General features: G+C 41.1%; 1 protein-coding gene across 1 annotated transcript; it reads left to right on the forward strand.

Annotated features, from left to right (window-relative positions):
* The first annotated feature begins 1,913 nt into the window (after positions 1-1,913).
* LOC308099903 (uncharacterized protein) lies at positions 1,914-9,874 on the forward strand. The gene is made up of 4 exons (XM_080448760.1): positions 1,914-2,099; positions 7,984-8,242; positions 8,648-9,331; positions 9,508-9,874. The coding sequence occupies exons 2-4, from the start codon at positions 8,032-8,034 to the stop codon at positions 9,846-9,848; spliced, it is 1,236 nt and encodes a 411-aa protein (XP_080304886.1). The 5' UTR covers positions 1,914-2,099; positions 7,984-8,031; the 3' UTR covers positions 9,849-9,874.
* The last annotated feature ends 7,742 nt before the right edge of the window (positions 9,875-17,616 follow it).

A 17,616-nucleotide genomic window follows, 5' to 3' on the forward strand; every position in this document is an offset into this window, starting at 1 on the left:
ACAGAGACGATATGGAGGATTGACTAAATTGAGGAGAAAATGTCTGTTAGAAAAATAAATGAACGGATGTAATTCTATTCATAGTTACCAAATATAGACAGTATTGCTATTATTATGCCAAGGATAAAATGAATCACCAATAGTTTAGACACCCTGATGATGGCTGTGTGCTGCAAAGCGTACAGTAGGTGCACTATATTTTATTATTCTTGCCTATGCATCAGCCATACAATACAATAAAGGCTTTTTAATTTTTCCACAAGAGTGCCCTGGTCTTTCCCTTTCTTTGCCACATAACTTTGTCACCCAATTGTATGGAAGAGCACCTTGTTTTGGAATTTTAACTTTTGTCCCATGTTTTATAAATCTCTGAAACATTTGTTAGAACAACTACATCTTTCCCTCCCCAACAGTAAGTCCACTTGACGTAAATATGTTCAAATAATGTGCAAATAAGTATTGCTTTCTATTCAGTTAGGTGTGCTCGTCATGTTTTTGGATTAATTTGGTCTTACACATCACAGATCAGCACGTTCACACACATTTCGTCAAAGTTTTATCATTAATTATAACGGCTAAATAAATTCAATTTCTCATGTAACCCCTGTAGTTCCTCTGTGTACCTCTAGGGCTACATGGAGGAACACTGCTGTCGTAACATCACTGTTAGACCGTGGAAACCTTGTATGTCCAAAACCGTGACTCTTCAGGAAATGGGGAAACATTTTTCCAATGGATCCAATGTAGTTATTTTTGTCACAATCTCTTTTTCATACTTTTCACTGTGGCTTAAAATGAAACCCACAGACACACTTAACCACTTGGCTCTGCAAGCTCTACAAGCTCACAACGTGACACATTGTGAGCTTGTATATCATTGTCTGCTATTTCCGCTATCTTTGTGTTGCACTGTAGTATGACAGGGCATTCATTTACAAAAAAACATAAAAAGTTTCAATGTGGAGGTAAACGATATAGCATATATCCAATATGGCTGCTGTGCATAGAGCCTAAATATCACATCCTTTAACTGTCCACGTACAGACCACAGCCCTCCTTTGTATTGAGACATACTAGACCGAAATGGTGACATCTTACAATGATCATTAGTGAGGACCAGTTATATGAAGATAGGTTGAAAATGGGTGAGCATGGTCCTTGAAGAAAGTTTACATTTTTAACGGCAGCTGGTTTAAGTGGTTAAGCTACTCCAGCCAACACCTGATTTATACGGTTGCATGCTGTGTCGTGCGCCGCAAATACTAGTATACGAGCTTAAAAGACATCATTTGTAGATCAGCTATTTCCGGTGTGTCAACAGGTGGAAAATGAGATTGTGATTTGTGTTTTGGTTTTATTTTGGTTTATTAGTCGTGCGAGTTATTTTTGCATGGATTTCTTTGTGTGAGATTATCGTTTCTTGATGACAAAAAAAAGTATTAAAGTCTTAAAAACCTTAAAAAAGTATGATGTTATGTTTAAAACAGTCATGTGAACTTCAAAATCATGACTAATTCATTGGGAGTTTTGTTTTGTTTTGTTTTGAAAAAAATCTATGTTTTCCTACTGGCCAATCACAGCGCGTCTTTTCCGGGACTTGGCATAATCTAGTTGTATAAAGATATAATGGGATATGTTTTATACAACTAGATTCTGACAATTCCTGGAAAAGACGCGCTGTGATTGGCCAGTAGTCAGTAAGCTTGCCTTCTCCAAAATGGCGGCCGTGATACATGTCGTTCCAATGAACTGCAAAGGCCAATGAGGTATCTATCTAGGCTTCTATATCTATGATTCTAAACAGCATTTATGGGGTTAACATTCTGCTGGGAACGGAGAGTGGAGTGAAGTGTGTTTCTGCACGGACGAGAGAGAGAGAGAGAGAGACACACACACAGAACTACAGAGAGAACCTCAAAGCCACTTTTCCTCCGAGGTGGCCGTGGAAAGACTGGTGATGCGAGGTTACCAAACCATTAAAGTCTGCTGCATCGTTAAAGAAGCAACCTGGTCTAAGAAAGCCTAAACAAAAGGCTATTCCTAGGAAGGAACGTACCAACACCAGGCCACACGCTGTTCCAAGTACTACGACATTACAGGTACATTTATTCCGTTTTTTTACAATATTCTTTATTCAGTGGTAGAAAAAGTACTCTTTTTGTTTTGTTTACTTAAGTAAAAGTATCAATACTGCAATATATAAATACTCTGTTACAAGTAAAAGTCCGGAATTCAGAATGTACTTGAGTAAAAGTACCAAAAGTAAAAGTATGTCCCATTTCAAGCTTTCAAAATAGCTGATCTACAAGCTCACAATGAGTCTCATCGAGATTCATTTTGAGCTAGTAGATCGGCTATTTTCAAATGGCCGAAATGATATAATTATATAGGCTGCCGCTGAAGTGGTTAACGTTTTGTAATTATAATCAAAATCTTCAGAGTAACTAGTGCTACAGTTTTCAAATAATTGTTGTGGAGTAAAAGTACAATATTTGCCTCTGAGATGTAGTGGAGTAGAAGTAAAATAATTGGAAATACTCAAGTAAAGTACAAATACCTCAAAATTATATTTAAATTTAATAAGTACATTTGAGTAAATATACTTGGTTACTTTCCACCACTATTTCCAAAGCCATGCCTCTGTTTATCATAACATTCAGCGTTATTCTAACAAGCCTTGATATTTATTTGTATAATAAACCATGAGTTCATACATACCATAGAGTTAAATACATACAGGTGAATATTTTTCCAACAACCACACTAGCATTCTGTGAAGGTTTTTCTCAAAGTTTCTTCTAGTTATTACACTGTTTGTTGATGATGTTTTTGCATGATGACATAGGCTACTGTTTATGGTTCTATTTCATTGTTTTTCTTTCGATTCATAAAAGGTTAAAAGTGTTATTGTGAAACACATAACATGCATATAGGCCTATTTTTCGTGTAAAGAATGTTGGTCAACATTCGTTGGTCGTTTGTTTACCCTCCCACATTATAACATTAGCAAACTAGAGATAATTGAAAGTCCACATTACTACTGACAAATAGTGCCAACAAAATGTAACTTTCAACAACTTTTTCCACCACCGCCTCTGGTGCTATGCAGTGTAAAGTAACTAAGTACATTTACTCAAGTACTGTACTTATGTACAATTTTGAGGTATTTTTTACTTTACTGGAGTATTTCCAATTGTCTATACTTTTACTTCTACTCCACTACATCTCGGAGGCAAATATTACACTTTTACTCCACTACAATTATTTGAAAACTTTAGTTACTAGTTACTTTGCAGATATAAGTTATTACATTATAAAACATACATTAACCACTTTAGCCTTATTTTATACCTAGGCTATTTGAACATAGCAGATCTACAAGCTTACAACGCGTCGCCTCGTGACACGTGAGCTTGTAGATCTGCTATTTTCAAACAATTTTGTACTTTTACTTTTGGTACTTTAAGTGAATTTGTTATACCAATACTTTTGTACTTTTTTAAAAAATTACTTTTACTTGTAACAGAGTACTTCTACATTGCAGTATTGATACCAAGAACCTCAATGGAAACATGACCACAAGGACTTTTTTTGACCTTTTTGGACAGACTTTTAGTCAAAGTATTTTAAATGTAATTGTGCTGTTTTAATTTGTTTTGCCTAATAAAATATTCAATCAATCAATCAATCATACTTTTACTTAAGTAAAACATTTGAGTACTTTTTACACGCCTCTGGTGCTATGTGGCCTTGTTTTTGCTGCTGGCTTAAGAATAAAGGACATAAAAGAAAGGAGAGAAAGAATACAATTGCAGTTCCAATGTGAGCGCCTGGTCATTTTGGTGGGACATACACTGGCAGACACTCACAACTAAAATAGTGTTTAGAGAAGTGATCACTCGTCCACTTACTGTATGTGAAATGGTTATTGTGAAAAATATGTCAGTGGAAATGTGTTGTAGGCCCTATATATAGAAAAATAGAAAAATAACTTTTTTGATAAACACTGCAGAAAACTGGTAGTTTGGGGGATTTTCTAGTAACCTGACTCTGCCAGATAGGGGCGGTATTGAGTAACTACGTAACTACGTTTCTCTAGCTGTGAAACAAATGTGTGACGCAAGCTTCTTGGATGTGGCAGCGTCAGGTTAATTTTCTAGCATGAATGAAAGCCTCTTGATTTCGTAGTGAAGTGAGACATCTTGTGGCCAACGTCAAGTGTTACATTTTGAGAAACTGGTTTGTTGCAAATGTAAATTACTTTTCTTCTACTATACTATTCTTCTACTATACTGTTCTCCTCACTGGTGGTGGATCAGTTGGGCCTCTCTTCATGGAAAGGTTAATTATTTTTATTCGAAGTTAATTTAGTGATTTTAAGTTGTATTATTTACTACAGCAATCAAACATTAAAGGGCAAGACCATTTGGTAGAGGTTTGGGTTGTGTAGTTACCTCGCCATGATGTAACTCCAAAGGTGGTCAAGAGATAAAAAATAATTGCTGCATTGATTAGAAATTGATAATTAAAAATATGCTCCCCATTGACTTACATTGTACAGTAAAACAGCTCTCAAAGTCGCTCTTTTAGCATGTAAACGAATGTAAACAAAGTCGATTCAGACAATATAGAACATCACCAAACCCAGTACTGTTTTTTTTTAAAATAAAAATGTTAACTTACTGTTGATTTAGCTATTTTCACAGAAAGTGAAGAAAACCTGGACTGGATCGGAGGATCCGGATCCGGATCTTCAAATAGTAAAATCATCAGGAAGTTGACATTTCTATTAAAAAAATAAACAGTACTGGGTTTGGTGATGTTCCATATTGTCTGAATCAGCTTAATTTGTGTTCGTTTATGGGCTAAAAGAGTGACTTTGAGAGCTGTTTCAGTGTACAATGTAAGTCAATGGGGAGCATATTTTTAATTATCAATTACTAATTGAGTAATTATTTTTCATTTCTTGTCCACCTTTGGAGTTACATCATGGCAACTTGCAGTGGTGAGCTGTGGATTTTTTAACTAGGGGGGCTCTATTTTATGACGTCACGTGCACGCGCACGCACACGCATGTGCACATAGCCGATCAGCTCAGTGCTAGCTGAAATACTGTATTCAACATGTGATTTTAATGTAATTATATTTCTTATTATTTAGTTGCATTGTTAATTTGTTGTTTTTATTTTTGTTTCAATTAATTCATTATTTTTAATTTCCTTTTAGTTTTATATAAAAGCCCTTTACATAGATTCACCCACACATAAGTACTTAAAATAATCAGTCAACTTGTCTTTACTTGAATTACTTTTTTTTAAAAGACTTACATTGCAAAGTAAAAAATAAAAAAATACCCTTTTGCTACTCAGCAAAACAAAGACGGTTTTATGGAGTTGAAAGCCTACTCTACTAAATGGGAACACTGTGAGCCCCCACCTCACGTCTAAAATACACTTTTTGTATCGAAAGTACCATAGCGTTAAGGAGAACTCCTTCTAACGCTATGGACCAGAGCTAGACACAAACTTTGTGAGTGTCTGGTAGGCTACTAGCTCTTGCGTCCTCTGCTAAGCGATTAACCCTTTCACACTCCATGGCTTTTCTCGAGTAGCCTAATGTTATGCAAAGCAGCCAGGTTGAGGCCATTGTTTAAGGTGTTAAAGACGGCTCGCCGCTGACGGTGTGTGCTCGTGCGTGCATGTGGTGTTCCCAGCCCCCATAGTAGCTTCAGAACTAAGGGGTCGCCGACCCCCCTACAGCTCACCCCTGACAAGGTAACTACACAACACAAACCTCTACCAAAGTGGTCTTGCCCTTTAACAGCTTGTTGAGGCAACTGGCTTTGTATACGGGCAGTGGTACATCAGTGACCTCTACTGGTCAGATGACTGTGCTGCAGCCAGGTCTCTTAGTTAAAATCCTTCTCCTCACCTACTTTCCTTTTTGATAGAGCCTGTAGTTACGGCTGATACAGGCTTGACTTTGACTAACCCTTAGTTATGTTGCTATATAGATTTAGACCAGCAGCTCCCAACCATTTCCCAATCAGGGCCCACTAGAAAATCTCAGAAGCGTTCGTGGCCCACCTAGCCTGGCTCCACCCCCTGAATCGTTTGCCTCGCATTCAGGGTCTGGTGACGCTGTCGAAGGCGGGTGTTTCTCGGTTGAAAATCTGTACGACGAATCGGGATCGGGATAATCCAGTATGAACCAATTGCCAAAGAGTCCCACTTTAGCCACGTCCCCATCTCAGAAATCGGCTGCAATGAGAGGGCTTTCAGACTGAATAATGGAGTGAAACGAAACGAAAATTCAGGCTGAGTGTCAGGCTATGGCCCACCCATCTGACCACATAACACAGCTGCCATATTAATTAAGTTGTCAGATGGGAGGGCTGTGCATTTTCAGAGCATGTTTATTTGGCAGTTATTTGGGTGCCCACTTGCAAAATCTTCCCGTACAACCCACTGGCGTATGGTGAATTCTAACGTTGACCGGGCCAGAATCTTAACCCCCCCCCCCCTCCCCCCTCCAACAACAACGGTTGATAAGTCTATTGAGAATTACCGAGCCATACCGGGTGGAAAACGGAACGCTCGTCCCAAAACACACTGCCCCATTTTTTTCGCGGACCGAGGCCGCCGGTTTAGACGCGGGCAGGGTGTTTCAGGACGACGGTTCTTCTTCTATACATTTCTGAATGGAGAGGTGCTCGTCTCTGCGCAATGGAGAACCGCTTTGACGGCGAAACTGGTTTTCGAATGGCCACTCATTAACAATTCGGCCGAATGCAAATGAGCCCCATTTGAAAACAAAGGCGACTGCTCTCGTACAGTGAGGACGCTTTTTGCTGCTCGCTCTGCCCTATGCTTACATTCCCCTGCTGATATCCATGTTTTATTTTTATTTTTTACCCTGAGAAACCACAAATGGATCCTGGATATTTATAAACCCATGGGACTCAAGTCACAATACCAAGTTTGATGAGGCAGTATTGCTTTGTTTTAAAAATATAAGGTTTTCTTCATTTTCTGAAAAATTGATATTTTGTTTTTCATTTCCTGAACAATTACCATTTTGGATTTAGCTGGTTCCGGCCGAACAGCAGAGATATACAGTAGGGTTTAAGTCAGCTAGGGGTCTTCAACAAGGGGTCCTCAGAGATACTGCAGGGGGGCCGCCAAATCTTTGTGAGATAGGGACTTAATTACATTAGCCGAAAATTGCAGATCTACAAGCTATTGTAGATCGGCTATTTTTGGCGAAGAGGTGTCCAGGGAAATAAGGGCAGACCAGGCAAGTACAGAGCCAATGGTAAAGTTTACAAAGTATTGAGGGTTTAAGTGGTTACATGTCTGAAAACACACAGATCCAATGAATCCAATATGTAGTGGGGGTCCCTGCTTCATCTCTCTCTCAGCTAAGGGGTCCTTGGCCTGAAAAACGTTGAAGACCCCTGGTTTAAGTGCTTAAGCTACTCCAGCCAACACCTGATTTATACAACCAGTATACGAGCTCAAAATACATCTTTTTTAGATAAGCTATTTCCAGTGTGGCAACCGGTGGAAAATGAGATTTTAATTTGTGTTTTGATTTGATTTTGGTTTATTAGTGTTTCTGCACGGAGGAGAGAGAGAGAGAGAGAGAGAGGGAGAGGGAGAGGGAGAGGGAGGGACACAACTACAGAGGGAACGTTAATTCAGAGTAGCCCCGGGTAGCTATGCATTGTTGTTGTTTTTGTTTCAGTACAGTACTAAAGTAAATGCACTTCGTTACTGTACACCACTGATAGAGCATAATGTTGCTGTTGGGCAAAAATCTCTTTCCATATTCTTAACTACCTGACGCTTCCTGCTGCGGTTCGAGCTTGTAGATCCACTACTTTTGCTGTTTTTGAATTTGAATCCTGAATGGTAACAGTTTTGGACATATGAGGTTTCCAGCCGACAGAGACGATAAAGAATCTGGGTGTCTTCTTATCAGTCATCAGATGCAGAGGACGAGGTTGAGAGGAAACTCCAGACTGTGAAGATGGAGACCATAGAGACTGACAAGGACATGTTCCAGACTGTGAAAATGGAGACCACTGACCAGGACATGTTCCAGACTGTGAAGATGGAGACCATAGAGACTGACCAGGACATGTTCCAGACTGTGAAGATGGAGACCATAGAGACTGACCAGGACATGTTCCAGACTGTGAAGACGGAGACCATAGAGACTGACCAGGACATGTTCACAGGTACAGTCAGTGGTAATACTGCAATGTAGAAATAATCTGTTACAAGTAAAAGTCCGGAATTAAACATTTACTTAAATATAAGTACAAAAGTATTGGTATTAAAATGTACTTAAAGTGTACCAAAAGTAGAAGGTACTCATTGTGCAGAATGTCCTGTTTCACAAGTTTTTAAATGTATTAAAATGCTTAGAAAATAGCACACAATGCATCACATCACAACGCATTGTGAGCTTCTAGATCAGCTATTTTCAAATTGCCGAAATGTATATAAGGATGAAGTTAATATATGTGTGGCACCCCCAAGAGAGTATGACCCCATTTATATTTATACACACACACACACACACACGCACACACACACACACACAGACTCTGCTGACGTTACCTCCTCTCTCCTCCTTCTAGATCTCTCACTCCTTCCTGTGTTTAAAGACGAGGTTTCCCCTGAACAGCAGCAGAGGAGCCTCAGTCTGGTCCAGGTGAAACTAGAACCTCTGCAGATTAAAGAGGAACAGCAGGAGAGTTGCCTCAGTCTGGTCCAGGTAAAACTAGAACCTCTGGAGATTAAAAAGGAACAGCAGGAGAGGAGCCCCAGTCTGGTCCAGGTAAAACTAGAACCTCTGGAGATACAGGTTAAAGAGGAACAGCAGGAGAGGAGCCCCAGTGAGATCCAAGACGGACCAGAGCCTCCACAGATTAAAGAGGAGGAGCTACTGCAAAGACCAGAGGAGGCTAATGGGTCAACTGAACACATGAAATCACAAGCTGATCTCGAGGACTATGGAACATCACAGCCAACTAGAGATGACCAGCTCCTCTCTTCACACTGCTCTGAATCTGACACTGAAGACAGTGATGAGTGGACTTCACCCTGTTCTGAATCTGACATTGAAGACAGTGACTGGGAGGAGACTGGGGAAGGTCAGTCAGCTTTAAACAAACTGAAGTCACACAAGACACCAAATGTGGAAGGGCGACGATTGTCTTTGAGCAACAAGCTGTCCCAGAACCTGAAATCATCAAAACAAACTCCATCCATGAGGAGTCACACAGGGAGTTATCTGAAACGACACGTGAAGACTGATACAGGTAAATAAAATATGCAACAATGTGATCTTTCAAGGGTTGAGGTGGACCAGAACATAAAACAAATGTGAGAATGAGGAGTTACATTCAATGCTAGGTCCCTGTCTGAAACTGTTGATCAATGTCTAGTTATGCCTGACTCACTCTCTCTCTGTCTGTTTGTCTCTCTCTCACCTCAGCAACCTGCCAGCCAATCATCAGCTCTGTAACCAGCCTGAAACAAGTAGACACAGACAAACCAGCATCTTACAATCGTCAACAGTTTACCGAGACGCGCCAGCGTGTCCACACTTTAAAAAAACCTTTCCACTGTAACGGTTGTGACAAGAGTTTCAGTGCGGCAAGTTCCCTGAAGATACACCAGCGAGTCCACACTGGAGAAAAACCTTTCCAATGTAACCGGTGTGACAAGAGTTTCACTGAATCCGGATCCCTGAAGGCACACTGCGAGTCCACACTGGAGAAAAACCTTTCCACTGTAATACGTGTAACAAGGGGTTCCGCGTGCCAAGTCACCTGAAAACACACATGCTTGTCCACACCGGAGAAAAACCTTTCCACTGTAATAAATGTGACAAGAGTTTCACTCAGTCACATCACCTGAAACTACACATGCATCACCACACCGGAGTAAAACCTTTCCTCTGTAACCAGTGTAACAAGAGTTTCGGTCAGTCAAATGAGCTGAAGACACACCAGCGAGTCCACACTGGAGAAAAACCTTTCCCCTGTAAACATTGTGACAAGAGTTTCAGTGTGTCAAGTCACCTGAAGAAACACGTAGAGACCCACACTGGAGAAAAACCTTTCCAGTGTAATAAATGTGACAAGGGTTTCAGTTTTGCATATCACCTGAAGAGACACTTGAGTACCCACACTGGAGAAAAAACGCTCCACTGTAATAAATGTGACAAGAGTTTCAGTGAGTCGTATCAACTGAAGAGACACTTAGAGACCCACACTGGAGAAAAAAGGTTCCACTGTAATGAATGTGACAAGAGTTTCCGTCAGCCATGTCAGCACTCTAGAGAAAACCCTTTCCACTGTAATAAATGTGACAAGAGTTTCACTTATCCATGTTACCTGAAGAAGCACATGCTTACCCACACAAAACCTTTCCACTGTAATCCATGTGGCAAGAGTTTCAGTGATTCAAGGAGCCTGACGACACACATGCGTCTCCACACTGGAGAAAGACCTTTCCACTGTAATGAATGTGTGAAGAGGTTCAATGATTCAAAGAGCCTGAAGAGACACCAGCGTACGCACACCAAGGGGAAATAATCTCCACTGTAACCAGCTGTATGTTGGTGGGGAAGGTGGTTATACAAGCCACATATGGATATTAATACTATACTAATACTTAACACCTCACCTGACCTTTCAGTGATTCCATCTGATGGCAGAACACTGGTGTAGTTAGGAATTATGCCACGGTACACCAGTCAGCTTATTTTTCATGACTTTGAAACCAATTTTTATGTACGTAACATTTTTGTCTAATTTGGCTGGGTGGTTTATAACATATTATTCTGTGGTCTGACAAAGTTTTAATAAGTAATACTGCTTAAAGGCTTACTTGCCATCTACAGTGTCTTTAAAGAAACAGATTGTGTAAATATTATAAATTGACAGTGACTTGACGGCTTGGCCGAGCGCTCCAACGAACATAATTGTCAGTTTTGGTGGTTGGGAAGCCAGCAGGGGAGGGAGTCCTTGTCACTGCATTAGAGGTGCCTGTTCAGTGGATGAGGGGAACTTTAGAACATAGCGTGAACCACCATGGCCAGTGAAGCCCACTGTCTGGTATAAAGCAGTGCCGGTGACTGACTGGGGAGTGCTGGTGTATCGGGGGATACATTTGGTTGTCTACACCAATGTTTCCCAAATATACACCGTTGTATATCGTTTTTTCATTTTCATTTTTACATTTACTACAACTAATGGGGCTCATGTCACTTATTCACAATGTATTTTAAGTTTGGCTCCCAGGGAGACGCCAAATTTCTCGTTTGAGTCTCAAGCTGAAAAACGTTTCTACACCCTCCACAGTCCAACAGTAGGAGTTAGCAGCAACAGGGACAAAGCTTTGCTGTCGGGTAGAAACCGCTTATGTCCATGGTTTAACTTTTTGGGGTTTTTCGTAAATTAATGCTCTGCTTGATCATACGTCACACAAAAGCATCAAAAGTAGCAGATCTACAAGCTCTGCTACTTTTGCAATTTATTTTATTTGAATCCCTAAAAGTACGTTTTTCCATTCGACAGAGACGATATGGAGGATTGAATACACTGAAGAGAAAATGGCTGTTAGAAAAGTGAATGAATGTATGTAATTCTATTAATACAATCATCCATACCAAATGCAGACAGTATTGCTATTATTATGCCAACAAAGAAATGAATCACCATTAGTTTAGACACCCTGATGATGGCTGTGTGCTGCAACGTGTACAGTAGGTGCACTATATATCTTTTTTTATTCTTGCCTATGCATTAGCCTTACAATACAATAAAGGTTTTTTAATTGTTCCACAAGAGTGCCCTGGTCTTTCCCTTTCTTTGCCACATAACTTTGTCACCCAATTGTATGGAAGAGCACCTTGTTGTGGAATTTTACCTTGTTTACTTGTTTTTTTCGTACATGTTTTATAAATGTCGGAAACATTTGTTTAAACAACCAAATCTTCCCCGCCCCAAAAGTAAGTCCACTTGATGTAAATATGTTCAAATAATGTGCAATAAGTATTGCTTTCTATTTAGTTACAGCTGCGCTTCACGTTGGTTAAATTTGGTTTTACAGATCACAGATCAGCAGGTTCACACATATTGTGTCAATGTTTTATCATTATTAATCAGCTAAATAAATTATTCAATTTCTCTAATGTAACCCCTGTAGTTCCTCTGTGTACATCTAGGGGTACATTGAGAAACACTGCTGTCATATCATCACTGTTGAGTGGAAACCTTGTATGTCCAAAACCGTTACTTTTCAGAAAATGGGAAAAAAAATAGCCTGTGTTCCAATCGATCCAATGTAGTTACTTTTGTCACAAGCTCTTGTTAATACTTTTCACTGTGGCTTAAAATGAAACCCACAGACACACTTAACCACTTGGCTCTACAATCTCACAACATGACACATTGTGAGCTTGTATATCTGCTATTTCTGCTATCTTTGTGTTGCACTGTAGTATGACAAAGTAGGGGATTGATTTACAAAAAAAACATTGGCCACGCCTCCAGGTCTTAAAGTTGCAGTTCACCCATCCAAACTTGGTCAGAAATATAAAGGTTTGATCAATAATGGCCCTGTCAGGTATTTTTCTCTCCCAAAAAACATTTATAAAGGAGTTTTATAGCACATTGAACGTGGCTCTGGCTGTGCCCTCATTAAGAATTCCAGGATCCATTTATTATGCCAATTGTGCCTACGCCTGCAGGAACAACCGCTCATGAATATGCCTAAGTTCCACGTCACTGGAAACAACATGCAGAACCCCTCCCCCGCCCAAAAAATAATCATCATCCTACATATAATATACTTTTTAATGTATGTTGTTTATTAATTAGAATTTCTAACTTATAAATACATTGCAATGTAAATATAGCTACCTAGTTACAGTGTAGACACAAACCTCCTCAAAACCCACAAGGCCAACCTACGTACCATGGGTGACCGGGCTTTCTGCTCGGCCGCCCCCTCCCTGTCCACTGTCCCCCCTCCCTGTCCACCTGAGAGCACCACAGTCGGTTGACTCCTTTAAGAGAGGACTAAAGGCCTACCTTTTTAGCAAAGAGGGAGACCCCCTCTACAACACCACACTCTCGGAAGTCAGACAGGTGTATTTTGAAAAGTGGCGGGCCGTCCAGTCAGGTCAGGGGTCAGAAAAGGGCCATTTTCAGTGCATAGACTTCACAAATTGGACGCTGGACACGAGACAGCTATTTGCCGGGGCACGTTTGACATACGCACGCGTTCTTGGAGACCCCCTCTACAACACCACACTCTCCGCTAAGCCAGACAGGTGTATTTGGAAAAGCGGCGGGCCGTCCTGTGAGGTCAGGGGTCAGAAAAGGGCCATTTTCAGTGCATAGACTCCACAAATTGGACGCTGGACACAAGACAGCTATTTGCCGTGGCACTTACTATTACTTACTTACAATTATAACAATCTGTTCTTGCTTACAATTGACCGCTGATGCATTCAGGCTACAGTCACAATTTAACACAAAAATGTGTAGATTAATATCACAGACTGACGTTACCTGTTGTTGTCATGTCACTGTGACGCAGTGTTAATTTTGACAGCAAATCTTTATTTAGTTTTAGTCATAGTCTTTTGAATCACATTTAATTTAGTTTTAGTCATATTTTATTCACCTGAAATGTTTGTTTTAGAGTAGTTTTAGTCGACTAAATATAATACGATTTTAGTCGACTAAATCTACAGTTGATTTTGTCGTCAAAAATGTGTTTTGGCGGGCCTTGATGGCGTCGTAATGCTACATTTTACACTTCGTTGCATGCTGAAATTAGCCAATCTACTGCTGTGACTTCACATATCAAATTAAATAAAATACCTTTTAAAAAGTCCTATCGATGTCACCTCCTTATGACTCCATAATAAATCAAACCTACTCATTGGCTTTTTGGAAGAGGTCTCAAGTCCCAGGAAGTGCCACAGAATCTCATCAGGAAGTTTTAAAGCATCTTCTGTGTATACAGTACTGTTGCGTTAGCCAGTTATTGATAGATATGTGTGGATACTCCCACAAAACAGACATGGCTATGGACAAGCCTTGCTTCTATTTCAGTTTCCCAGTTTGACATCAGTATAACATTTCATTACCATTAATAAAGGCACACACCAACATCTCGTTCTGTGTCTCTCTCCGTTCCTGAGATATGACTGATGTAACATTGACTGTGACCATGATTGTGACCTTGAGACATTTTTATAGGGCAGCCTAGAGATCATTTCTACCAAGTTCCATGAAAATCTGCAACTCTCTTCTACACTATTATTTTGTGTTATTGTGCTTGTCATAATTAGAAACAATTGCTGGCTGTATAGGCTATTAAACGTCAAGTAACAGTCTTGCTCACTGATAGGTATTACTATATAAACTAATGCGAGAACTGCAGTATATTTAAAACAAACCTAATTTGACTCCAGTAAACAACACTGTCATTTAATACTGGATGACACCTGTCTGGCTTAGCGGAGAGTGTGGCATTGTAGAGGGGGTCTCCCTGAACGCGTGCGTATGTCACACCTGCCCCGGCAAATAGCTGTCTCGTGTCCAGCGTCCAATTTGTGGAGTCTATGCACTGAAAATGGCCCTTTTCTGTCCCCTGACCTCACTGGACGGCCCGCCACTTTTCCAAATACACCTGTCTGGCTTAGCGGAGAGTGTGGCGTTGTAGAGGGGGTCTCCCTGAACGCGTGCGTATGTCACACGTGCCCCGGCAAATAGCTGTCTCGTGTCCAGCGTCCAATTTGTGAAGTCTATGCACTCCAGTGAACAGCATTCATCAATTTAGATACATTTTTTATGTTATTAAAACAGTTAAAAACTATTTTTATTACAAATAAACATAATCTGTGTTGTCTAGCTTCGTTTAAATGCTTAATTTATAGTTTTAATGTGCAAATGAATCGTTTCTCAATGGCCTCTTTTTACTCTAGAGGGTACTCTTATTCTGAAGAGATCGTCGACCGGAATCGTGATTTATTTATGTTTTTTAAAAGACTCAAATCTATTTTAAAAATACATTTATGATGTATGCCTTTTAAATGGCTCATACTAAAACACTTCTAAGTGGCAAGTTTTAAAAAAAAGACACAATTGTATTTAAAAAATACATTTATGATGTACACAGTATGTCTTTTTAAATGGCTTATACTAGATCACTTCTAAGTGCCAGGTTGTTCCAGTTTGAAATTGGCTATTGACCCCCATTAAATGTGCACTTAACACTGTTTTGCACTTTAACTGGATATTGATTTGTGTGTGTTACATATATGTATTGTTTTTGTATTGTTTGTCCATTGTTGTTATATTGCTGACTCTAGGCCAGGTCACTCTTGGAAAATTATCAGGATATAATATTGTTTATTGCAGAAGCAAATAAACAATGATAAAAGGGACCACAAAATATGCTACAAATAATAATAGTAGATAGTGCAGGTGAGATTTAATAAATAAAGCAGGGGGGGTTTATAAAGTTGATCTCACCTATTTAAAAACTAAAATACAATACAAATAAGAATGTAATCCGAAAACTTAATACAAAATGTGTGTGTGTGTGTGTGTGTGTGTGTGTGTGTGTGTGTGTGTGTGTGTGTGTGTGTGTGTGTGTGTGTGTGTGTGTGTGTGTGTGTGTGTGTGTGTGTGTGTGTGTGTGTGTGCGTGCGTGCGTGCGTGCGTGCGTGCGTGCGTGCGTGCGTGCGTGCGTGCGTGTGAGAACTGTTCCATAACTGAGCGCCCTGAACTTGATAAAAAATTGATACAGACCAGTAGTACGGAATGTTGGTGAACATTGAGAGATAATTATAATATAATGATATATTATATTATATAAAAAGTGGCAGGCCGTCCAGTGAGGTCAGAGGCCCGAAAAGTGCAGTTTTCAGACAATAGTGGACACTGGACAGGAGACGGTTCTTGGTGCCAGCACTTCTGAGGTACGCACGCGTTCGGGGAGACCCCCTCTACACCGCCACACTCTCCGCTAAGCGGCACATGTGTAGAAAAAAGTGTGGCGGACCGTCCAGTGAGGTCAGAGGCCCGAAAAGGGCCGTTTTCAGACAATAGTGGATACTGGACAGGAGACGGTTCTTGGTGCCAGCACTTCTGAGGTACGCACGCGTTCGGGGAGACCCCCTCTACACCGCCACACTCTCCGCTAAGCGGCACAGGTGTAGAAAAAAGTGTGGCGGACCGTCCAGTGAGGTCAGAGGCCCGAAAAGTGCCGTTTTCAGACAATAGTGGACACTGGACAGGAGATGGTTCTTGGTGCCAGCACTTCTGAGGTACGCACGCGTTCGGGGAGACCCCCTCTACACCGCCACACTCTCCGCTAAGCGGCACAGGTGTAGAGAAAAGTGTGGCGGACCGTCCAGTGAGGTCAGAGGCCCGAAAAGTGCAGTTTTCAGACAATAGTGGACACTGGACAGGAGACGGTTCTTGGTGCCAGCACTTCTGAGGTACGCATGCGTTTGGGGAGACCCCCTCTACACCGCCACACTCTCCGCTAAGCGGGAGAGGTGTATTTTGAAAAGTGGCGGGCCGTCCAGTGAGGTCAGGGGTCAGAAAAGGGCAATTTTCAGACAATAGTGCATACAAATTGGACATTGGACAGGAGACGGTTCTTAGTGCCAGCACTTCTGAGGTACGCATGCGTTTGCATTAAGGTGTAGAAAAAAGTGGCGGTCAGGGGTCAGAAAAGGGCCATTTTCAGTGCATAGACTCCACAAATTGGACACAACCCCACACAACCCCACACCATAAAAGAATACAGACAAGGCTTTGGAAAAAATACCTTTTAATTACTCTTTACTAATAAAACAGTGTACAAATTACAAAAAACAGAAATAAATAAATAAAGTTTACAATATTTGTTTTTAAACATTGCCAATTGTCTTAAGGTGGACTGAGAGGCTACTTTTCTTCGTCTTTGTCATGAAGTGCAGGGGAATGGTGATCTATTTCTATGTGATTTGTGATTTCTATTTCACGTTCCACAAAAGGCTGTCCGCCGGCGCCTGTCCAGTGTCCACTGTTGTCTGAAAACGGCACTTTTCTGACCTCTGACCTCACTGGACGGTCCGCCACACTTTTTTTTACACCTCTCGGGCTTATCCGAGAGTGTGGTGTTGTAGGGGAGGTGTCCCCGCACGTGTGCGTATGTCAGAAGTGTCGGCAGTGTCCGCCGGCGCCTGTCCAGTGTCCACTGTTGTCTGAAAACGGCACTTTTCTGACCTCTGACCTCACTGGACGGTCCGCCACACTTCTTTTTACACCTCTCGGGCTTATCCGAGAGTGTGGCGTTGTAGGGGAGGTGTCCCCGCACGCGTGCGTATGTCAGAAGTGTCGGCAGTGTCCGCCGGCGCCTGTCCAGTGTCCACTGTTGTCTGAAAACTGCACTTTTCTGACCTCTGACCTCACTGGACGGTCCGCCACACTATTTTTTACACCTCTCGGGCTTATCCGAGAGTGTGGCGTTGTAGGGGAGGTGTCCCCGCACGCGTGCGTATGTCAGAAGTGTCGGCCGGCGCCTG

Source organism: Gymnoscopelus braueri, assembly GCF_963280865.1.
Source record: "Gymnoscopelus braueri genome assembly, chromosome: 14".
NCBI classification, from domain to species: Eukaryota; Metazoa; Chordata; class Actinopteri; order Myctophiformes; family Myctophidae; genus Gymnoscopelus; species Gymnoscopelus braueri.

Bases quoted from the DNA above. Each gene is read 5' to 3' on its own strand.
- LOC308099903 (XM_080448760.1), top strand. From the start codon at position 8,032: ATGGAGACCATAGAGACTGACAAGGACATGTTCCAGACTGTGAAAATG. The intron at 8,243-8,647 runs GTACAGTCAGTG...TCCTCCTTCTAG, and splicing joins TGACCAGGACATGTTCACAG to ATCTCTCACTCCTTCCTGTG. The intron at 9,332-9,507 runs GTAAATAAAATA...CTCTCACCTCAG, and splicing joins ACACGTGAAGACTGATACAG to CAACCTGCCAGCCAATCATC.